Source organism: Rhipicephalus microplus, chromosome 7 (assembly GCF_043290135.1).
Source record: "Rhipicephalus microplus isolate Deutch F79 chromosome 7, USDA_Rmic, whole genome shotgun sequence".
NCBI classification, from domain to species: Eukaryota; Metazoa; Arthropoda; class Arachnida; order Ixodida; family Ixodidae; genus Rhipicephalus; species Rhipicephalus microplus.
The window spans coordinates 114032154-114056989 of record NC_134706.1 but is presented as its reverse complement, the minus strand read 5'-3'; the positions used below and the strand labels follow the sequence as shown (position 1 = coordinate 114056989).

At 45.4% G+C, this 24836-nt stretch overlaps 1 protein-coding gene across 2 annotated transcripts in view; it reads right to left on the bottom strand.

The window, feature by feature from the left end:
* Positions 1–24836, bottom strand: part of LOC119179921 (uncharacterized) — a 77816-nt gene that overhangs the window by 23096 nt on the left and 29884 nt on the right. The window contains exons 5-6 of one of the 2 annotated variants that reach the window (XM_075869589.1): positions 13304–13353; positions 2903–2980 (exon numbers count right to left, since the gene is read on the bottom strand). In XM_075869589.1, the coding sequence (XP_075725704.1) occupies positions 2903–2980; positions 13304–13353 (128 nt within the window). The remainder of the gene's footprint in view (positions 1–2902; positions 2981–13303; positions 13354–24836) is intronic. The other variant, XM_075869588.1, reaches the window with a different exon arrangement.

Sequence of the window (24836 nt, the reverse complement as noted above, 5' to 3'; positions counted from 1 at the left end):
TGCGTAGCCTAGTGAGTAGGCGCAGCAAAACCAGACTTGTTCGTGCATATTATTTTCTTTTTTTTTTCATTTGCGAGCAGGGGATCATGGCTGATTATGTGAGCGCCCAGGAAGCGTTCTTTAAACACGTGCAAACAAGGGCACTGACACTTTGGTGCGTCAACGTGTTCAGCGAGAGTGTCATTTTCTTGGTATCCCTGGTGGTCGGTACCAACAATGCTGAGGGGGCTCAAAAAGCCTCATCGCGCCCTCTGGTCCACGGTCGGGTGCCTATTGTAGAAGCAATAAAGTTCAGTTTGGACTCTAAGGCATGAAAACAGACAGTGTAGTTTAACCATACATCTGGCATTTCAAGTTCAGATGGGCAGTTCGAGTTTTATCAGAGCGAAAAAGATATATATATATATATATATATATATATATATATATATATATATATATATATATATATATATATATATATATATATATATATATATATATATATATATATATATTTATACATGTATGTATATATATGTGTGCGTGTGTGTGTGTGTGTGTGTGTGTGTGTGTGTGAGTGTGGGAAAAAGTGTACACCTAAGAGCTCATATTTTTCGTGTTTTTCCATGCCATTATTGTCTGTTAGATGTCATATATATATGAAGTAGATGCGCTCTCCTATAACTGGTATTTCAGCCGACGTTTTCACGGGAGCACCGTGGTTTTCAAGACAGCATAATATTTACACACTTTCCGTGTCATCTGAAAGCTTGTCAAGACAGGAAGGAAGGGGTCAGAAAAAAAGTATGAACAACAACAACGAAAAATCATAGAAGAAATCCGGAGGATAAACGTTAAAAAATAATTAAAAAATCTAGGAGAAGAAGAAAGAGAGACACGGCGGAATCAGGAAGGGACAGCATCTCAACAGAGTAAGGCGAATGTAAATTAGCAATGCCATCATTGTCAACAATACCTCCCACGCACTCACCCTTCCCCCAAGTGGACAGTGTGACCACTGTTTTTGTACTTCACCTTTTGGTGCAATCTGCTGCCAGCTTGTCCCCCTTTAAAGTTTGCGACAAATTGGTGGGGAGAACTTGAGGGCTTCAAGAGCATGTTAAAGGCGTGCATGCTGGTGACCTCTGACGCCACCAACACGCACTCGAAGCGCCTAAGTTCTCTCTACCAGTTTGTCAAAAAATACGATGAAAAGACCATGGCAAGCTCAACTACAACCACGAGTCAATAAAGGTAGTTGATGTGAACAGGTTTGGGTCATACAAGAAAGCGCTACAAGTTACCGCGTGGGTGTTGCATTATATAGGAAACCAACGAAAAGAAAGAAAAACAGGTTCGCTCATGAAAGAATAATTGGACAAGTCAGTGTTTGTGCTGATGAAGCAGGAGCAGAAAAATGTAGCGACACAAATATATGACAACAGGAATCTGTACGGCACGAACATCTTCGAAGACGATCAAGGTGTCCTAAGGGTAAAAGGGAGATTTCAGTGGAGTGATTAGAGCTTTGATGACAAACATCGTATTGTTTTACTAAGAGAAAGTCTCTTTTCAGATCTCCTAGTTCTGAACGCGCAGGAAGTGACACTGCACAGTGCCATTGCAGCGACATCGGCACACCTAAGAACAAGGTTTTTTATTGTGCGTGACCGACAGACGGTGGAATATATTATAAAAACGCGTCACATGTAGGAGGTTCAATTCTAGACCAATGACACAAGAAATTTCACTACTTCCGGCTGACAGGATAACACAGACGAGGCCATTCGGCACAAAATAAACTTTGCTGGACCGCTAAATCCTCGAGAAGAAAACGGCAACGAAATCACAAAGTTCTCCATTGTGATATTTACGTGTGAAGTAACAAGAGCCGTACAACTGTAGTTGGTCAAGAGGATTTCATCGAAGGCGTTTATACAAGCATAATGAAGATTCGTAGCTAGAAAAGGACTGTGTACAACAACGTACAGTGACAATGGAAGAGCGTTCAAGAAATATGAGAAAGAGATGACCAAGGCATCATAGATGAAAGATGAAAAGGTGCAACAGTATACCAGCAATCTGAAAATGAAATGGATGTTTATTTTAGAGTTAGCTTAATGGTGGGGAGGATTTTATGAATGGCTGATCAGTAGCTTTCGAACGTTAATGGCAAAACGTATAGGTGCTCAACTTTTGGACGAAGAAGAACTACAGACTGTGGTTACTGAAGCAGGAGGAGCAATCAACAACCGGCTTCTTACTTATACGTATGACGATCCTAACGAGACACAACCCATCATACCAGTGGATGTTATAACGGGCAGGCAAGCAATGAACAAGCAGGAAGACAACAGACTCAGAGAATAAAGTTTGTTGATTTACTAGAGTGCAACAAAATAGCCAATGATAACATGGCGAACGAGATGAAAAAAGGAGTACCTGAGGGAGCTTAAGTGTGCCAGCAATAAAATAGAGGATTACACAAGTATACAAGAAGGAGATGTACTTCTGCTTGGAGAAGCGCGAAAAAGAACACAATAGGTACTCTGCAAGGTCGAAAAGATTTTCCCAAGCAAGGATGGACTAGTTAGAGCATGCTTGCTTCATACACCTGAAGGAAAACTAGTCAAGAGGGCGATTTAACTGTTGTATTCGCTCGAAGGTTGCTTTGATTGAATCTAGTCGGCGGAAGATGTAGAAAACAGATTGAAGATGGAGCTCGTAGGTTAAGAAGAAGTGGCCAGGGGCACGCTCTGTATATTTTTGTAATCTCGGTCTGTCAACAATAAACCCAAGACGTATTGGTTCTGCTATCTCTCTGGTCCTTCTGAAACAACATTTATTCAAACAACTCTTGAAAACAGCAAAACCACCCTCCTACCATGCTTTTACATTCGTAAATAGATAAAGTACTTACGCAACACTTTTTTTTATTAAAATCTACTTTCACTCCTGATGGCGGGCCTGTGCAAATGGATCTGCAGCCTACATGTATCTGTAAAAATAACAAGACGTAATTATGTGCCAAACCATATAGGGAGATCAAGCATAAAAAATGTAAGATTTCACAGATCGTGTGGCACTCAAAATGCGCAAAAAGAGAGATAAGAATTACACTGAATAACGGCTTTTATACACTGTTCCCAGCGTTTGATTGCATCTGTATTCACACATGTAACGTACACTCATAGCAAATACTGTTTATACGTTATGCAGCCCCTTATCAATAAGGATGGAGTTTAGTTTGATACTCTTCATGGCATCGTAAAAAGACCTCGCACTCGCAGTGTTTTCACGTTTAGTATTTCTGCTTTTCTCGCTCAAACTCCATATATTTCCTCTTTATTAGAGACCACAAACACCTGAATTTTAAGTCGGCTGCCAGATTATTAGTAAACACACATCAAAGCTCTTTTAAAAAATCCAACGTTTCACAACGTGCCCCACAGTCAAACCACAACATATATGCGAAACAGTTCATGCGTCTGTCTGTCTGTCGGTCGGTCTGTCTGTCAGTCAGTCTTTCTGTCTGTTTATCTATCTATCTATCTATCTATCTATCTATCTGTCTATCTATCTATCTATCTATTTCTCTATCTATCTATCAGCCCTTTATCTTGGAGTAAACCAAAATTGGTTTGGGAGGGTAACAGGGTTTGATATGTATGATTCCGTGGTAATTTCTTGAATAACGACACAATTCAATGCAGTTCGTCATCCAATTGTTTCTGACAAACATCTATTCCATAATGAACCTTAGTAATGTGGCACATATATGCTGATATATCCCAAAGGTGACTAAATTTTTATGTCAGGTGCGGGTAACTTTGACACCTGAGCAATAAAAAATGATATAAGCAGCGCTGACCCAATGAATGCAAATAGTATAAGTGAGGGTCCCAGCAGGAGTGAAACATAAACATTTTGTATGGAAATCAAGTATTCTACCACACAGCCACCACAGGCTTCCGCACTACTTCTCAAATAAGCCGTATAGTTTAACAAACGTTAATTGTACTTGCAATACTGGCTATTTATTTTACAATCATTACGTATGTACTCATGATACAGCCGTCTCGTCAGGTTAAGATCAATGGTAGCTAGGCGAGATTTGGTGAAGTAGACTCTTGTGGCAGTGTCAAGGTCTGTCTTTTGTGAGCACCAGCGCTTCATATCAGCCTACTACCTCTGCTGTTGCCAAAACCTAAGTTTCTGTTGGCATTGTTACTAAACTGCCAAGGATTGATTATATAAACCTTATGCTACTGCAGCTTATCTTATATATATGCTTAAATTTCCAAACACATTTAGAGCTTTTTGAAACCTTTCGGTTAAAAAAAACCTGACAACGCAGTCACGCACCATCTGCATGTTTTTCATAACATATATTTTCAAAGTACGTGAAATTTGCAGATTTTTTATCGACGATACTTATCCGTATGTATTATGCGTTCTATTTGGCATACACAATAATTTGGGTGGCTTGAACGCAATTCAAGCGGTAGGGTGTGAATTCTGCGAACTCTGTGAGTTCTGGCAATTCCCGGATTACAATGTGCAACAGCTAGGTTGCCTTCAGTGAACCGGCGCTTTTCACTTTCTTGAAACACCTGTTTCTTGCGCTGTGAAGAGCCGAAGCCAACCAGAAAAAATACGGGAAAGACGTTCCCCTCGCCGGCTCACCGAAGTATTGGTAATCTTTATATTAAAATTCTCAAAGTCAAATTGATACACACCACATATAGCAGTGATATCGTCTGGTAGGAGGAACTCTTGCATCTCTATGAATTCCACTAAAAGTGTTCTCTTATGCCAAGCCTCTTCCGCTATCCCCATATGACCGCAAAGTCACCTGTTGTATCGCACTGTATATGTGTCGTGTGGTGAGATGACAGATTCTCTGCGTGGTGCGCCAACACCTAAGGGAAGCGAGAAACTGCGTCGGAATCAAAGTGGGAAAACTCTTACGTTTTACGAAATATAAAGTAGAGGGAACTTTGACGCTAGTGTCTACGGGTGCTGCAAAGCACGGTGCTTCAGCGAGCACGGAAATGATAGGTAGTACACTGATTTGTCTATATATTATTCGTACCTCTGGTTCTGTGTGTGTTCGTGCGGCTTGCAACTGCTTCTTCGCAAAACAAAAAACACCAAATGTTCAGCGGTTGCACTTCACCATCTCATTCTTTTAGGCTTACTATTTTAAATGGAGCACGACGTTCAAAAAGCTTCGTTGTTTTCATTAGAACAAAACCAGAACACTGCAACAAACAAAGCTGAAAGTGCGATTCGCCGCCCACAAGTACGAAGACTAGGCAAATCCATGTACTCCCCATCATTCCCATGGTCGCTGAACAATCTCAGCCCCCGAACCCCTGTAGTCAATTTTAGCAAACGCTATGGAAAAACCAAAGCCTTATTCAGGCGCCGTCATCCTCTGTAATACAGCCACACGCATATCTGCTCCCATTTTTTTATGTTCACAGACCTGTTGCAAGGTTTGCCAATACCTAGTATATATCTAGTGCACGTCACGCCGTCATCTTCAACGTTCCCGATTGTGTGATTTTTTTAAGCTTGAGCACTCATTGTGACGAGTGGAGTAATATTCCTCAAGTAACTAAGCCACCAGCCATAATCCTGGTACATTCATTGCTACAGGAACAAAAGGCGAAACACCTTCGCGTTGCCTATTTCTCTGCTTTCGTCGACTGTTCTTGCTGTGATCAGTAACGGCGTTCGTTGCCTGTTGGTCGAGTTTTTATTTCAGCGCGCGAGTTTGGCGAGATAAAGACAATTGTTGTTGGCGTGGAAGCAGCGCAACTGTGGCAATGGCTTAACAGCTTCGCTTTCACGTTATACAGGTGGTCTTAGTCTGGCTATCGCTTATGGTTCACTCTGGAAGGCCAGCTGACACGTCCCCTGCCAAACAGCTGCAGTTTCCAGAAGACTGCGGCTTTTCTACGGATCCGAGTGCCTGCGCCGACACACCTGAGCCTCCCAGGCCATTCGCGACATCACCATCGTCAGGAACATTGTTCTTATCAAGCAACAAAAGTGGCAACAGCGAACGTCAGTGGTTTAGTGGGCGTGCAGGTAGGACAATTGTGGCAATGGCTTACGAGCTTCGTTTTCACGTTATACAGGTCATCTTGGTCTGGCTGCCGCTTATGGTTCACTCCGGAAGGCTGGCTGACACCCCTGCTAAACAGCTGCAGTTTCCAGAAGACTGCGGCTTTTCTACGGATTCGAGTGCCTGTGCCGACACACCTGAGCATCCCAGGTCATTCGGGACATCGTCATCGTCAGAGACATCGTTCTTATCAAGCAACAAAAGCGGCAACAGCGGACGTCAGTGGTTTAGTAGGCGTGGGGGCAGAACAACTGTGGCAATGGCTTACGAACTTCGCTTTCACGTTATACAGGTTGGTGAAACCTATTCTTTATATGGTAAGAAGACACGTAACCGTTGTTTACTGCTACTTCCACGCCTGAAGGTGTTGTACGTTTTGTCGCGAGAGTGTACTGACGCCCTTTGCTCGCTACTCTTGTGTTGCGGTGATGTTGAAGCGAACCAAGGGCCTCCAAAAAAGACCCCTTGGCCACTAGATGATTTCAAGAACAACACAGCTTCTTCTAATGCGCGTCATAAAGAAGTCATGGCAATGCTTTCTGAGATAAGTGCCCGCTGTGAGTCATCTGTCGTTACGCAGTCCAATTTGGCAAAGACGATCGACGAGGTGAAAGCCAACCAGCAGTTTGTGGCGAGCAAATTAAGCGAGATTGAAAGGCGACTTTCGACGGTTGAACGGCAGACGAACTCGGTTGCTGACATTGAGAAGGAATTGCAGGGGACGAATGAAGCTATCGGCAGCATCACTCAAACAAATGACGCGTCGGTGTCCCGTCTAAATGACCTCGAGGACAGAGCCCGAAGGTGCAACTTAGTGTTTTTTGGTGGGCCTGATAAAAATGAGACATGGCAAGCTACTGAAGAGGCACTTACCAACTTGCTCTCTAGGAGCCTAGGCGCCTAGTTTGACCCGAATGCAGTAGAGAAGGCCCATCGTTTAGGTAGCTCAAACATACGCGAGAAACCTCGACAAGTGATAGTAAAATTTGCAAGCCCTAAAACAAAAGAACTTGTGCTGGAACGTCGATCTAAGTTAAGAAGTCATAACGTCTCTATATCAGAGGACTACTGTCAGGCTACAAGAAGAGCGCGCAAGATGCTGCACAATTTTTCAAAATCATTGCCTGGCCGACCCGCTTTCCAGCTTCGTTACGACAAGCTCATTGTTAACCAGACAAACTATTCTTATGATGCTTCCGCGGGCATTGTTCGCAAGGCAACTGTACATTCTCGTAGTAATGGTAGCGGATTCCGCATCGAAAATGGAGCGCACTCGATTTCCGATCACAGCCATGACCTTCACGCACGTTCATTACCTGATACCGCACTTTTATCACGTGCGCGGACATCGAATGCCTCCTCATAACAATCAGCAAGGGGAAGTGTTAGTATCCTATCATGTCCTATTTCAGTGCTCTACACGAACATCTGTATATATAGGGAAAGCGTGACGCTTTTGACACTATTATCGATTCTTGTGAAGCTGACGTGATTGCCGTGACCAAGACTTGTTTGAATGTTCATATTTGCGATTACAAAAATTTTACTATTTCCAAATCGTTGAACATTTCCGCCGCGATAGAGATGGAAGACAAGGTGGTCGTACTTAGTTTGCCATTTCAAAGCGTTTTAGGTCTTTTCTTATGACCGTGACGTCTACATTGGAAGTGGTATGGTGCGAAGTGGTTGTGAATAATAAGACGTTTGTTCTTGGCGTCTGTTACCGCCCTCCAGAAACAGACATCGGCTTTGTTCAGAAATTTGACAATAACATTATTGAAATTACAATGCAGTACTCATCTTCTTCGAAACGTATTCTCGGGGACTTCAACTATCCTACCATAAGGTGGGCGTCATCGTTACCAGAAGTCATACCCTTTTCTTCAAATGGCCAATGCTTTCTCTATACTTGCAACCTGTTTACTTTTACGCAGATGGTGAATAACCCTACTCGCGTCACCAATTCTACCTCGCAGATTTTTTACTTCATTCTTAAAACAATGCCCGGGAACAACCATGCACTAAGCTCACTTCCTCGTCCCAGCGATCACTGTCTGCTGCATTTTAACATACGCAACAGCATGCCAACTACTACTTAGAAACACAAGGTTATCTATAACTACTATGCTGCAAACTTTAAGGCAATGAACCGCAAACTCTCTCTATTTTACGACGCTTATGTACATGACTTTGATAATAGAACCGTGCAGGAAAACTGGAATCTGTTCGTTAACAAAATCTAAGAACTAACTCGCACCTTTATTCCCTTTGTTTCCTTCGGAAGTCTATACCTGTGAGCTCTTGCTCACCCTGGTACAATACATACTTAAAGCGACTTTCTAACAAAAAGAAACGCTTGTTTCGTGCTGCGAAACTCCAGAGTCGGGAGGAATGCTGGTGCACCTACGAGTGTGCTGGGCGAATTTACTCGTCAGAAGTTTCGGATGCTAAGGCTACATTTCTATCTAACATTCTGCCATCAATGCTTGTTAGCAACCCTAGGATGCTTTGGAAAACTATTAAAAATACCAACGACAATGAAATTGTACTTGTTGACGCGGACGGCCTTCCCATGTCTTCCTAAATGTGTGCAGAACGTCTGAACAAAAATTTTGTCCGGAACTTTTCAGTATCGTCCTTTTCTGCTACCGTCTCTTTACCAGCACGCAACTATCCATCAACATCTGTTATAGTGATTGAGGCCCATGGAATTGTGAATGTAATTGAATCACTCAGAGTGTCCTCTGCTTGTGGTGTTGACAATATAAACGCATGAATCCTTAAAGGAACTAAGAATGCCTCGTCTATGTTCTTGTGTATAATATTCCAACAGTCTTTGAATGAAGGTGTGGTGCCACGCGTTTGGAAAGAGGCAAAAGCGGTTCTGCTACACAAGTTAGGAAACAAGCATTCTGTCAACAATTACTGACCTATTTCACTTACTTCTATGTCATGCAAAGTTTTGGAGCACATAATCTTCTCTAACTTGGTCACTTTTCTAATATCAAATTTGTTCTTTAGCACGTCACAGCATGGATTTAGGAAGTCATTCTCTTGTGAAACACAGTTGCTTTGTTTTACTCAATCGTTACATATTATCCTAAATCGCAGTTCACTGGTCAAATGCAGTTTTTTCAGAATTTTCAAAGGCTTTTGACAAGATTATTCATCACCTACTACTATATAAGCTTAGGACCCTTAATATTGATGGCGGCATTCTTGCTTGGATCGGGTTTTTTTAATCGCTCACAATTCGTTGTTGCTAAGAACTACAGCTCACCCTCTTCTCCCGTTACTTCAGTTGTGCCCCAGTGTTTAGTGTTGGGGCCTTTACTATTCCTTACTTATATTACTGATTTACCCGATGTTATAACTTCTTCGATTCACCTTTCCGCAGACGACTGCGTTGTTTATCTAGAAATTTCATCTTACTCTGACGCTAGTTCTTTGCAAAGTGACATTATTAATATTGCCAGCTGGTGTAGAACTTGTCACATGGATCTCAACACTAACAAATGTAAAGTTTTACGTATCTCACAAACTACCGGGCCCCGTGCTAACCACTACCTAAATGACGCTGATCTGGAGTCTGTAACTTCGTATAAATACCTGGGAATTCATATGACATCTGACTCCAACTAGAAGCATCATATTGACTATGTTAATAACAATAGCAACCGTATGCTAGGGTACCTACGACGCAACTCTAGCCGTGCCCCTCAAGCCGTGAAACTAGCAATGAATAAAACACTAGTTCGTGCAAAACTCAAATATGTATGCTCCATTGGGGACCCTTTTAAACTGAACTTAAATAATTCGCTTAAAATGGTACAGAATAACGCAGCATGCTTCATTCTAACTAGCATCGCACTAGCTGTGTTAGGTGAACGAAACACATCTTTTTGCTACAGTCACTTGAATCACGCCGCAAAGCATTTCATCTCATACTTTTTCACAAGATAATCAATCATCCACTTTTGAAAGCTCAGTTCATAATCACCCCATCCTATCACTAAGCCCGTTCAGATCATCAACATAAGGTACACGTCATTAGCTGCCGCACTAACACTTTCCATCATTCCTTCATCCCACGCACATCCAGCGACTGGAAGCACCTTCCTTCGGACATCGTTTCTATTTCAAATCATGACTTGTTTCCTTCTACAATACAGAGGTACTTACGTGATCATGCGTGAAGTGTATATTGTACTTATATATTATTGTGCTCAGTTTCTCCGATGTTTCTGATGACACACATACAATCAGTGAATTACCTAACACTGAATTTGCATGTCTTGTAATCTTTATTATTTTGAGGTTGCTATGTTTGCTCTTATTTATAGTTTATTTTTGTATCCCACTACTCTCTGTAAAGCTATGTGCGATTGAGGGTAAAATAAATGAAATGAAATTAAATAAAATGAAATTAATAGCTCAAGTGGTATCTTCTCAGTACCAAGCACATGTTAAGAAATGCCTTCAAGAGGCCTTAAGCTACGTTCCCGGGCACTCTGAAAAGCAAAAACTAATAATCTGACGAAAAAACAGCAGTGTATGGCCACCTCTTAGGCCACCTTATAATTTCGCTCCGAACTGTAGGATGGGCATTTTTAAGTAGTGACTCGTGAGTGGCCAGCCGCCTATTGTGTGTTAGAAAATTTGAATGCTCCTTCTGACCGCCTTGCACGGTGCAGAGAATAACCCATTGCAGTGGGTAGAGGTAATGCTGACTCACGCTGTTCATTGGCCAACTCGTATTTATAGGCAACAGAGCTGGGACTTTAAGGTTGTGCCAGTGGGAGATTTCTCCTTCCATTGTAGAACAATAAAAAATGGCAGCATGCCCGTTAAAGGAAAACTAAAGCCAAACAACAATTCACGTATGAGTGAAAGTCCAATGTATGACAACATTTAAGATGACAATATTATCAACAGCATTGCCCTAATTACCAAGAAGTTAAGGTGAATCTACAATAAGTCAAGTGCCACAGTAGGAAATTTTCAAGATGATACCACTGACATCAAATGAACCACCTATAGTAATAACTAGCAATCCATCTAGCTGCACTAAGTAAAGAACCTTCTACGCATCGAGAGACGTATTTCGTGGAAAAAAAGAACTGCCGAACGTTACTATAGAGATTGGCGCGAGTGATAGGTCCTTGTGGTCAGATTTGGTTGCAGGTTAAGAACCCCAAGTGGTTGAAATTTCCTGAATCCTGCACTGCGGCATCTCTCACAATCATATAGTAGTTTCGAAATGTTAAACCCCATATATCATCATCATGATCGCATCATGGTTGGAAGACGTAAAAACTCAATATTCATTTGTCAGATGACGCACAGTACGTAAGTACTCTCGTTGATGGTCGAGCTTACCCAATCACCAGCGTTTACGGTGCTAGGTAAGAACACAAGACGTGTTCTGAGAATGATGACATAATTGAAGGCCGATGCCACAATAAGAGTACAACGCGCTTTGTCTCTACTTTGAGTGACACAGCTTTCAGGGCACATGTTAGCCCATTAATGAGTTTCATCTCTACTGAAGCCACTCCCACCCGCTTTATCCAGTCACCAGTAAAAGTGACTATACTAGAGCTCTGGGATGTTCCTGGGGTGCACATGTTATCTTGATAAAAAATAGTTGTCGCTAGTTATACAGTATATATATGCAAACGTTTAACAACAGCGGATAACATTATGCAAAGTAAAAGAGCCTTATGTGTTCTACGTGGGTCTATATACACAGTGTGCTACAAGAATCGCTAACAGTGTTCTAGCTGATGTACAAAGGGGATTCAGTGATTGAAATCAATTGGTTATGAACACAGTGATACGGCATGCTGGTATCAGACCACTTACCATCAGACGGCACGCCACTTACAACCAGACAACAGCCCTCCCTTAGCTGTCACATCTACATTATCCCTCATTCTGTGTGTGTGGAGCGGTGAAAATGTCAAATTATTTGGCCAACCTACCTTTTCAATTTCAGCTCAGTTATTAAAATTATTTTAAGAGCAAATAAAGAAATAGTTTCTGCAAGGGCTTTTTGCTTATCTGTTTTCTCGACCAAAGAAAAACGAAACTCATCTTCCTGGCGGGCTCTATTTCTTTCACAACATTCACTCCGCTTCCGACCAAAAATTATTTGTAACAAATTTGAAATAGCACTCCTGAATATTTGCTTTCGTCGGGAGCATTAGCATATGATTAGATTATTCTGAATATTTAGTACGTCCACACTTTAAACTGTGTTGCATTTGAAGGAACACAGTAACATTACTATTTGATGTCATTTGCTGCTTTTTATTTCGCACCTTATAACATCATGTAAATCGATCTCACACACTTTGATTGACTTCACTTTAAAAGCATCCAAAGCGAGCTGTACTCCAAATGCTTCATGGTTAGAAAAATCACGTTTTGAAGCTTTTTGCATCACAGTGCTCGAAAATGTGTGTAGTTTTATTCAGTTTTAGCATAATCCTGAAATAGTTTTGCTGTTGGTGGGGTGAACGGCAGGTATTATCGCGCTTTCTTACAATGATGTTCAGCTGATATCACCCGAAGCAAGAGCATGAGTCACCCGAGTAACCTAAATAGCGGCACAGTCACATGAAACTTCGTTGTGTATCATGTGACCCACTTAGAAGTTGTACCGGTTAGAATTTTCTTATTTCGCAAAACTCTTCACGAGCACCTTCTCATTAGAATATTTTCATTCTTCTGCAGAGAGAGAGGCTATTGTCCTAGAGCTGAGGGTTATGTTCCACCAAAGGCGTCACCATATTTCGTTAAAGAGGTCGTACTCATGGTGGATCAGGCCTACTTGACAAAAGTCACGTATACGTTTCTCTTAGGGCGTACTATCACAATACCGTACATCACTTTGAATTAAGTGAATTAAGTTTCTGAGAGTTGTGTATGACTTTTATACGAGAAATTCAAAAGCTGTATTTCACGTAAAAGTTACCCACCATAAAATAACATAGAATAACGAGTGCTATGTGGAAGATTACACGAATACTTTAGGTTTATACTAATATGTTTCAGCCTCCTTTTTGCTCCTCTAATGAAGAAAAAAACTCGCCATATTCTAAGTGAGCAGAAGCACACAATTTGCTAATTTTGGTACAATTTATTACTGTTTGCAGTGTAGAGAGAAGTAACAGCACTTACAATTCCTGCAGGCGTGCGCAAGGTTGGTTGAAAGCATGAGGTTTGGGCGTCTGCAAGAAAATATCCAAGACAGCATGGACCGTATTCACACACCTTTCTCTTGGCTGCGCATTTTTAGCAAAAGAATTCTGTTATCTCGAGGAAGTACAATGGCAATGGCACAATTTTAGCTTACTTGGCAGATTTGAGGGCAAGTAGTACGCACGAAAGCCGATGAAACGACAAGAAAAGATTTTAAATGTGCGCATGAAGGGAACGTAGCACGCAAAGCGATGATTGATTGATATGTGGGGTTTAACGTCCAAAACCACCATATGGTTATGAGAGACACTGTAGGGGAGGACTCCGAAATTTCAACCACCTGGGGTTATTTAACTTGAACCCAAATGTGAGCACACACGCCTACAATATTTTCGCCTCTATGTAAAACGCAGCCGCCGCAGCCGGGATTCGATCCCGCGACCTGCGGGTTTGCAGCCAAGTACCTTATTCACCAGACCAGCGTGGCGGGGCGAGCAAGGGCCAAGCATGGAGAGTATGCGGCGATAGCCAATGGTTTGATGCCTCTCAGCTTGCAGTTCCTCGGCCGTCTGCTGCAGTGCTTACGCACTGGCGAGAAATAATAGACGCTCGGGTGTTCAGCGCAAGGCCAAGTCCTCTTGTTTCATCAATGACCGTAGCTAAAAAATTATTCGCTCGATGGCTTTAGGCAATAATATCCAGACGTAAAAGGTTGCGTTTCTTAGCATAATATTAGTGCAAGATACAGGAGTGGCTTTTGTGCTTGCGGACCAATTCTGCAGAAATATAAAACAGCAGTAACAAAATAGTATGGCAACAACAATGTCACAGGTCCCATGCACCACAGCCTTTTTATAGAGCCCGAATGCGAGAACATGCATACGCTTACGCTTAGGTATGTGTTTACGTAAAACGAGGGACACTCGTCGAGAGGTGTTCAGTGGTAGTGCTTTTCAGAAAAACGCTGCAGTAAAATCATCTTGTGGTGTTTGCGTGAACAAACATAAAACAACCGACGTTCGCGCATCTTCAATTGAACGTATATTACCACATATATTACAACAAACATTACCGCAAGTGATAATACCGCATCATACCACCCGTCCCACCTCTCTCCAGATATTGGCGCAGATTGGCATAGCTGGTACTAAATCATCACCATACGACCTCCCACTGAAAGGCACACCTCAGGGCTCCATCTTGTCTCCATTTTTATTCAATATCGGCCTCCGGAAACTAGTCCTCCAACTGGAGACTGTACCAAACCTGGGCTGTGCCTTTTACGCGGACGATATTACGCTATGAGCAACAAAGGGCTCCTATGGAGAACGACAAGATGTACTGCAAACCGCTATAGACATGATTCAAGGCTACCTCACTGCTGCAGGCATGTTGTGCGCACCTAGCAAATCGGAATATTTGCAAATAAGACACCCACGCACTCGGTCCAACCGTGCACCCGCGCTGCAGCTAGAAATTGCCGGACAGATCATCAACAGGACCCCAGTAGCTCGAATATTAGGCATGCACGTGCAAGAAAACAACAGCGTAAAGAATGCAATAGGCCAACTCAAACACACCGTAAAGAGTATTGCATCCCTTATAGCTAGAATTGCGCGAAGTAATGATGGGATGACAGAGGCCGACACGGTACGCCTTGTACATGCCTTCGTTCTCAGCCGAGTCACGTTCGCTCTTCTCTTTCATTCAACACGCAAGCCCGAAATAGAGCAGATTGACAGACTCATCAGAATTGCGTACAAAGCAGCATTGCGACTTCCCAACAGCACAAGCACAGAAAAACTCATGGGACTCGGCATGCATAATACGTATGAAGAATTGGCCGCCGCCACACTAATCGCACAGCGAGAACGACTCACCACTACGCTCCAGGAAAGAGCACTGCTACAGAGGCTGGGATACCCTCTCACCCCTCAATATTGTGGCGATGAGACAGTCATTGTACCCAAGCAAATACGTGATCAAATAATCGTGGAACCAGTTCCAAAAAACATGCACCCGCTCTACAACAAAAAGCGCCGTCAAGCACGAGCACGAAAACTCCTGCAGAGAAGTAGCGATCCAGACGCTTACTTTACCGACGTCAGTCTTTATCCCGCGCCACCACAAGGCTCCAGAAAACAAGCATATGCATTGGCAGTGACTAACCAAAACAAAGTCGTGGCCTGCGCGTCCCTACGCACCAGATCAAGTGCCACCGCAGAGGCAGCAGCCATAGCCTTGGCAATCAGAGAAGCCGAAAGAAGGGGGCGCTCAGCGTATATTTTGACAGACTCACAAGCTGCATGTCGCTTATACCTTAGAGGCACACTTCCAAGGTGCGTCACTGATATTTTGGGGTCCATGTTGATGGATGCACATGGCGTCACTTGGTGCCCAGGGCATGACGGCCTGGGGGGGAACGAGGAGGCAAACTGCGTAGCTCGCGGACTTACTTGCCGAAACGCAGGACTCTCCTCAGGACACCTCACAGGGCATCATGAAGAGCAAAGTGTAACAAGCAGGCAGGTATTGGAAAACCAACGCCTTACAAGACGCACGTACGCCCCTCCACATCCGAACTTAAGCAGCCAACAAGCCCGGGATTGGCGCCGCCTCCAAACGAACACATACCCCCACATACCAAAACTACACGCAATTTTTCCACAGATATACAAAACAGGGGTATGCCCATGGTGTAGTAACCACACAGCCACACTTACACACATAACCTACCAATGTACCGAGCGGCCAGCCAATGCAGTATCTATGTTGGTGCGCTCACTACAAACACTCACAACGTAGTCTTGGGAGGCACGGCTTTCCGAGCTGGCACTGGGGAGCCAACTGGTGACCCTAGACCAGGCCCGGCAAGCCACTTTGGCCAGTGGGGCTCTACAAGAGGGCTCCACCCGGGATTAGTCACGTAATTTTCATTCTTCAATAAAGTTTATTCTCCAGATATTGGCACAAAGAAGCCGCGAGCGGATGGGTGCGCTCGCTGCGCGTCTCGAAAATTTCGCGGCACAGACGGTGGACATCACGTCACTGCTTCCTGCGCGATCGCGCCGATGGATGGGAAGTCATCGCGACATGCTTTCCGCCAGCTTGCGCATACCTTTCCCCATAGAGTTTCCTAAAATTAACTATAGGAAAATGTGGCACTGCGATTGTTCAGCGATCATGGGAATGATAGGTAGTACGTACGTGCGGGTGGTGAATCGTACTTGCGGCTTCGGTTATAGCTGATTACAGTTTTTGTTTTGAAAAAAAAATCGAACCCTTTTGAACTTTGTGACCTGATTCAAAATTGCAAGCCTAAATGAATAAGGTTGTAGCGGCGAGAGAAGAGAGACGTGAGACGGCGTCGAAGGTGGCAGACGGTGCCGTGCTGATCTCGCCGGCAATGTGGGCTAGTCATGTGCACGGCAAGTGGTTGGCCCTTGCGTCGGGAAAACCTCGTAGGTGTTTGCGCCGTCTTGAAGGCCAAGGCTGCAACACATGACTGTTTAGCAAGAGGCTTGAAAAAGGGCCTCTCTGTACTATGCCGAACGTGACGACTTCGTTGGCATACTATCAAGGGCGGCAGTAATGCAGTTGGACCGCACGTCGTCGCTGTTGTTACCAACGAGCCTGTGTGGCGGACTGCATCCGGCGCCAAATGCTCTGGGGAATAGTTGTGAAGACGTGAGCTTTGATGGAGGATCGGGTGGCACACCTGAAAGACCATCGGTTCTCCGCGCATGAAGGTTGGTGTGCAAGTCTGCATGATCGATGACAACCTCTACAGCACGTGTGGCATATGTAGTCTGCAGTGCCATAGGCGCGCCAGGTACGTCGTCCTCAGCTGCGTCAGTCATAGTCGCAGCCTCTCGGAAGTTTGGCTGTGGTTGACGGCTTATGACTCTAACTTCGGCTGCGGGAGACTGCGGGGCTGAAGATGGTCGCTGCTGGCAGGACTTAGAGAGCGTCGAGGTGGGTGGGGAGGCGCCTTCAGACATCGTCGACGCTGGTCTCCGCGACCAAGGGGCGAATAGTGAGCGTGAGAATATCCGTAGTCTTGGCAGACTCCGGGGCATGCGGTGATGAAGCCGTCGTGGAGTCTGACATGTCTGAGAAATCGTGGTCTGTGTAGGCCGGAGAAGACATGTGGGTGGCGAGAGTGCCCGAGGGACAATCGGCCGAGGACTTCGAAAAGATGCACCTCGTGGCGACCCGGTCGTTGGCTGCAGGAACGTATTGAAGAAGCTCGTTGGATTTCGTGGCTGACTGGTCGCGTGCAGCACGAATGTTCTGAACCTCGTCGGATGGGCATTCGTACGCGGGAATCGCGTTGATAGCGGCCGGACGAGATGTTGTAGGAGACGTAGTCGGGGAAGTTAGGTCCCGGTCAGTGAAGACTTTCGGGCCGGAGGGTACCGCACGCTTCGACGCAGACGAAACCTGTAAGTCGCGGGTGAACGGCAGCGGGTGGTAGGTGAGGCCATAGCTGGCAAGCACCGCAGAGCAGAGGTCATCGTAAGGCTGATGGCTGGAGGTTGAAGTGCCAGAGAGATGACGCAACTCTACCGGAAGGGCGTCTTGAAGAATGGCGTGCATCAGCGGCTGGTTCGTGACGCCATTCAACGCCAGAACGGCATCGAGCTGCATGAACCATACCTTGGGGTAGGTCGATTGAAACGGCGGCACTGGCGGGCAGAGTTGCGGGAACATGGCAGCGGGCCGCTTGGCGAAGGGCGTGTTCTCCGGGTCACCAATGTTGCGGTGAGAGAAGAGAGACGTGAGACGGCGTCGAAGGTGGCAGACGGGGCCGTGCTGATCTCGCAACTTTATTCCACGCCTGAAGCGGAGCCGCGGTGGCTGTCCACGTCGGACGCGCCAGGTGCGTGAGCTCGTTCTAATCCTCGCGCAGCTCGAGCTAGCACCAGCTGCGCGAGAGGCGCGGCGCGGTGATTGAGAAATGATGATGGTGATGATGGCACTACAAGGTTGTGAAGCCCAAACGCTGAATATTGGCTATTTTTTCCGTGAAAAAACAGCTCCAAGCCACACGAACGCACATGGAGCCAGAAGCAGGCCATAAGTACAAAAAATAGAGAAGTGTGTGTACTACCCATGACTCCCATGCTCACTGAAGCGCCGTGCATTGCAGCTCTTACAGACACTAGTGCCAGAGTTCCCTCTAGTGTATATTAGGAAACTCTATGCCTTTTATCGGTGTCACCGGCGTTGAAAGGGTTAGCGATGCCGATGGCTTTCGCGAATGGCGACATCAACACAGACAAGACGCGAGCCAGGGAAGCTGAAAGCTAACGTCAGCAGTGGAAGATCAGCGACACCGAAAAGGTGCGAGTCAAGAATACTGATCGCATTCGAGAATACAGACGGCGCGTGGGTGACACCAACGAGACACGAATTAAGAAAGTCCATTGCAAGCGTCTCCAACGCGTCTTGCCTCCATTGTCTTTGCGTCTAGAACAAGCGTTTACTCGAGTAAATACTACATATAATTTCGCTTCAAACCTCCTACAAGCACCTGCATCGATACCCGTTTAACCGTGTCAACGCCCTGTGTTCCGCTGCTCTTCAACATTTCATTGTTGTGGGTGAATTGCACCACTGAGGTGCTTTTTAGAGTTGGTGAAGCAATACGACTAACATGGGCTTCCAACACCGTGTTACTTGCGTGTGAACCCAGCCCCCCCTCAAAACAAAAGCAGGATTACCCAAAAAACTGAAGATGTAATTCAGAGCCACTGCACGAAAAGTCGCGCGAGTGGTTGGAGGAACGGCTAGGGTGCGGCGTGCGAACTCGTTGGGTGCGAGAGCCTGGGCACCTACCCGGCAACGGCTTTCTCAGGTTCCTGGTGACCATTCAACCACCGAGTCTATTGGCCAGTCCTTGGCGCGGCCTAGACCTGGGGCTCGGGCAGAAGACAGCGCCGGCGACGACGTCGTTCAATGGGAGCGGGAGCAAGTCATGGGGCTACGGGCACAAGCTTGTACACTCTCATCGCTGCGTCTTCCTCACTGGACTGTTCAAGAGAATGAACTGCTGCTGAGCCGTACCACTCTTCTTAGGCGTCGGAACTCCTGCAAGAAGTTTGACGGGTGAACTATGTAGACTGTTTAGGCTCTAAGAGGTGTCCCCTCAGTAATGAGAATTGTATTTTGTTTCCGTATGGTTGATGCGTGTCACTTTACCTTTTGTTTATTGTATAGTGTTTCCTTGCCGTCTTTTTTTTTCAGGTGTGTGAGCATATATTCTTTTCTATGTAAATTAAACGCTCCGCTCGTTTTGTTGTCCGAGAAGAACATTTCACAGATAGCCCCACCAGCTTTATTTACCGAAATTGTCATAAATTGGCGTCCTCGACAAGACCTGAGCATCTGACGCTAAAGAATAGATTTGCAAAACAAGAATTAAAAAGTAAAAATGCGCCTATGAATGTTGGTGGCACTTGCAGAACGCTTGGGTTTGGAAGGAGTGGAATTTCAACCTTCGTTTGATGCGCGATAAGTGTGAAAGCACAATGAACGAGCCTTGGATAGAGACGCGAAGAAAGAACAACTGTAGCTTGAAGGCCACAATTTGCAGCTACGTCTTCAAGTAGCACGAAGGGAGAGTCAAAGCCGTGAAGCAAGCCAGCGACACTCGGAAATATAAGAAAGCACACTGCAACTACGCCTGAGAGTAGCTGAGGCTGGTGTTGGAGGGACTACGGTAGGTGACACGGGCATCCAAAGGAGCACGTCTGCAGTTGTGAACATGCACAACTGTGTACCTGTTTTCAACGAGGTCACAGATGACATCGACGCCTGTTAGAAGAGACCAGAGAGAGTGGCGACAGGTCAAGATTGGCTGACACAAATGTGGGCAACTGCTGTTAGGTTCTCTGAGCGGAGACGTACTTAAAATATTTCACTGGTTGTCATGTGACGACTCGCTGTTGTTTGACACGGTAAAGTTGGCACTGCTCTAGCGTTTTCGCTTCAAGTCGGAAGGATACCATGACGAACTGTAAAAAAGCAGGCCTGAAGACGGCGAAACTGGAAGACAGTGTGCCACAAGATTCCAAAATTTGTTTAATGGGTAAAAATATCTCAGACAGAGAGAAAAGTGGATCCTGTCCGTGACTTGATTGCCGCTGAGAAATTTATGGTGAGATGCTGCAGCCAGCTGGCACTCTTTTTACAGGAAATGAACTGCAAGACTCCTGGAGCCATCGCAGATGCAGCTGATACGTATGTCGAAGCAAACAGATTGTAGAACTTCTTAATAGTTCAGCAAAAAAAGGGAAGACACAGCTGTGAAGGTTGAATTGAGTTCAAGCACAAGCGCAGAGGTTCATATTTGGTTTGGCGCCGTAAGTGGCACAAGGCTCCCGACTGCCTAAGTAAGCCGAAGCAATTCTATTGCGACCACTGCCGTAAATGGGGACAATATTTCAAGGGCGGTCCGAAAAGCCACAGCATTTAGAAGCCGACTAAATCTTCTTAGATGTTACCCAAAAACGATTCTAGTGTAGAATGAAGAAAAGTCTCCTCGTTGGAAAAATCGAAAATTGAGCGACTCTACTGCCCTGAGCAACTTTGCATATACGCGTCTCTTCTCAGCCGTTCTAGTTAAATCCAGTCCCACACCGCACGCTCTGCGCGCTCGTCCATCATCGTCCTTCTCTTCTTTTAATATTCAACAGATTTCCGGCCTCAGGTGGCAATTTCTAGAGGATACCATTTGTGTACAGGTCTGAACAGCTGAAAGTCAGTCGGTATTCTTAGTCGACATAACCAAACTTCGCAATTTTTAAGAAGTGATGTCTGACAATAAAGAACTCTAATGCACCCACATTCTAAGAAAACGTTTGTCTCTCACAAGTACTTGTACCGATTTCAGGTCACTTTGTGTTACTTTGTGACAATTCGGTTTCCTTCTATTCGAAACCAGATGGTAGAGCAGATGGAACAGCGCTCTTTCATCACTTCTATTGACGCTTGGGCTACGCTCGTGTTTCTTAATGCGTCGCCTTTGGGAAACCTCTGCCTTCGATGATCGGCTTCCGTTGGCACGAAGATTCATTATGCTGGCTCTTCCACGAGACAGAGAAAGTGAGAATTTATTAGAAGGCAGAGAGATCGGCCTGAGCTAGTTCGCTCTAGCCTGCTACTCTACACATTGGATAAGGGAAAGGGGAAGGAAAGAGGGATGAAGGGTGATGATGGGGGCAAGAAGAGGTGGTTCGTATGTACAGTAGCCACTTAGCATAGTACCCTACAGTCTAGTTTCTATTCCAGTGCTTTTCATAAACTCTAGAACAGCCTTTGTAGAAGTTTTTGACACTGTTTGGTCGTTCATTGCTGACAATATGTGGCTTTGACTTAATGGTGTTCGTCCGATGCTTGCCAACGTTGCAGTTAGCAGTTTTTGCGCCACGTTTAATGAACAGTCACAAAATATGTGAGCTATCGTTTCGCGCACTTTGCAGCGTTCACAATTCGGGCTGTCCGCACGGCGGATTAGGTGGGTGTAGTGGCGAGTGAAGGCGACGCCCAGGCGAATTCGGTGCAGTATATTAGCATGTCTTCGGCTGGTTTTATCTGGAATACGAAAAATCATACCGGGGTCTGTTTTCCGCCGGCGCTTGTTTCGGTGATCTGGTAGCGACCAGTAAGTAGCAGCGCATTCGCGCATGAGTGATCTCAGCAATGTGTTGACGTCACTTCGCGAATACGGTACTTTGACGTACATAGGAGCGTTGTATACTGCCGCTTTTGCTTCGCTATCGGCTGTTTCGTTGCCAACCAGGCCGCAGTGTCCAGGAATCCATTAGAGTGTAATGAAGTGACCACTCCTGTGTGTTAGGTCAGATGCTTGGACGATTCCTAATGCTAACTCGTAAAATTGGCCGTTTCTTGAGCAAGAATGAATAGCTTGAAGCGTTGGTTTGCATCAGACAGAATCACCCATTCACGCGGTGCTTGGTCGTTCACAAATTTTACGGCTTCTTGTATAGCAACAAGTTCTGCAGCTGTTGAAGATGACTTATGATCTAATTTGTACTGTCGGGAAATTCCGAGTTGAGGGATCACGAAGGCTGCAGCTGAGGCGGATGCAGTTACGGATCCATCGTTGTAAATATGCACACAGTCGCTGTATCGGTCACATAAATGTGCCAAGGTGAGTTGCTTGAGGGCAATATAAGAAACACGCGACTTATACAAAATTCCACGTATGTGAAGGCACACCAGCAGTTTGATCAATGTCCATGGAGGCACTGCAGGGATTACGGCAGGTGCAAAGCCTGAAGGGATCATGTGCCTAAGCGTATCGAGGCATCGCGAATAGGTACAGCCTGGTCGGTCCACTTGTAGCGAAGACGACGGGTGATGTGCATGTCGAGTCAGCAGACGAAGGTGCACTGTAAGAGCCTCACAGGACGTGTAAACCTGTGTAGGGTAGGTGCGGTACTCGTCTATAGTGCCAAAGGTTGACGTGCATTGTGGCAGGCCAAGGGATATTCTCAGTGCTCGTGCCTGAAGGCTCTCTAATGTACGAAGGCATGTTGCCCTCATGCTGCAAAGTACTGGTGAGCTGTACCGTATATAGCCCAAAAACAATGCCTTGCATAACTGCAGAACACTTCTCTGAAGGGCCCCATCTAAGTCCTGCTGTAACACGAAGAACATACACAAAACTGATTAGTTTGTTTCGCAGCACAATCACATGCTTTGACCAGGACAGGTTGCGATCAATGACGACCTCCAAATAGCAGTGGTGCTTGACCGCGGGAATCACTGCTCCGTGAGCGAAGATTGGGTACCGCGACGTTGATTTCTTCGTAAATGCCAATGCAGCACATTTTGCTATTGAAAATTCCAGGCCCTGATGACGCAAGTACTTAGATGTTATTGATGTGCTTTGTTGTAGCCTTGCCCCGCCGCGGTGGTCTAGTGGCTAAGGTACTCGGCTGTTGACTCGCAGTGCGTGGGTTGGTATCCCGGCTGTGGCGGCTGCATTTCCGATGGAGACGGAAATGTTGTAGGCCCGTGTGCTCAGATTTGGGTGCACGTTAAAGAACCCCAAGTGGTCTAAATTTCCGGAGCCCTTCACAACGGCGTCTCTCATAATCATATAGTGGTTTTGGGACGTTAAACCCCACATATCAATCAAATCATTGTTGTAGCCTTGCTCGCAGTTGTGGTCACGTTGCTCCAGATGCCCATATGCATATGTCGTCGCATACGCACTCATTCTGACAACGTCGGGAAGCTCCGCTTCAAGGTCACTGAGTGCTATGTTAAAAAGCATGGGGCTCAGGATGGCGCGTTGCGGAACTCCACGGCATACGAGGTGCCTGGCCGTGTCACCGTCAGATGTCGACATAAAAATGGTACGTCCTCTGAGATAGCTCACTATCCATGCGTGTTGTCGGCCACCTACGCCGATGTCTTCAAGTGCGTCAAGAATGGCCTCATGGTAGACGCTATCATATGCGTCCTTTAAATCTAAGAAAATTGCCCCTACCAATCTCCTACGTTGTCTTTCCTTTTCAACAGAAGAAACTAAATCTACAACACCATCTATAGATGATCGACCTCTACGGAAGCCATTCACAAAATCTGGTAAGCCGACATTATTCTCCAGCAGCCATTTCAATCTTGCCAGCACTATGTATTTCATCACCTTACCGATGCAACTGGCAAGAGCAATGGGTTTATAAGAAGACAACTCGTGTGAACACTTGCCTGGTTTCAGTAAGGCCACTATGCAGCTGCACTTCCAACTCTCTGAGACTGTCGCTTTTTCCCACGTATTGTTGAAGAACGACAAGAGAGCCGGCCCTGCTTCCTGGCTGAGGTGATATAGAGCCGAATAAGTAAATTCGTCAGGCTCTGGTGCGGACGACCGTCGAGACGAAGAAATCGCAGCGTCGAGTTCGTGCATTGTGAATGGTAAGTCGAGGTGATCGTTGCTGAATGGCAGTGAGGCTAAACACGAAGGTGATATTGGTGAGGAGGACATACCTATGAGTAAGTGGCAGTAATCTTCTGCATCCTCTATTTCAGGTTGACCTTACTTTAGAGCCAAAGCTCGGAAAGGGAACAACTGTTGAGCGGGCGTCTAAAGGCTTCGGACAGTTTGCCATATTCGAGACAGAGGTTTTCTGGGATCAAGAGAGCCACAAAATACCCTCCACCGTTGCCTATTGAGCTCATCGAGGTGTCGCAATACATGTCGTTGTGCTTGGCGTGCTCTAGATAGGTCAGATGGTGAATTAGTCCTCTTGTATTTCCTCTCTGGCCGGCAACGGATTGCACGAAGGTATCCATATTGTGCGTCAAGTTGTGATCTTGGTAGTGACACATTCTCGAGTTTCATATGCGTTGTTAAGGCTGATGCAATGAAGCTTTCTATTTCAGATATAGATTGAATGTTCCCACACTGAGCATTTACAGAAGCGTGGAATCCTGGTAAGTCTACGCTTTTCACAGGCAGGGGAGTCGAACGACA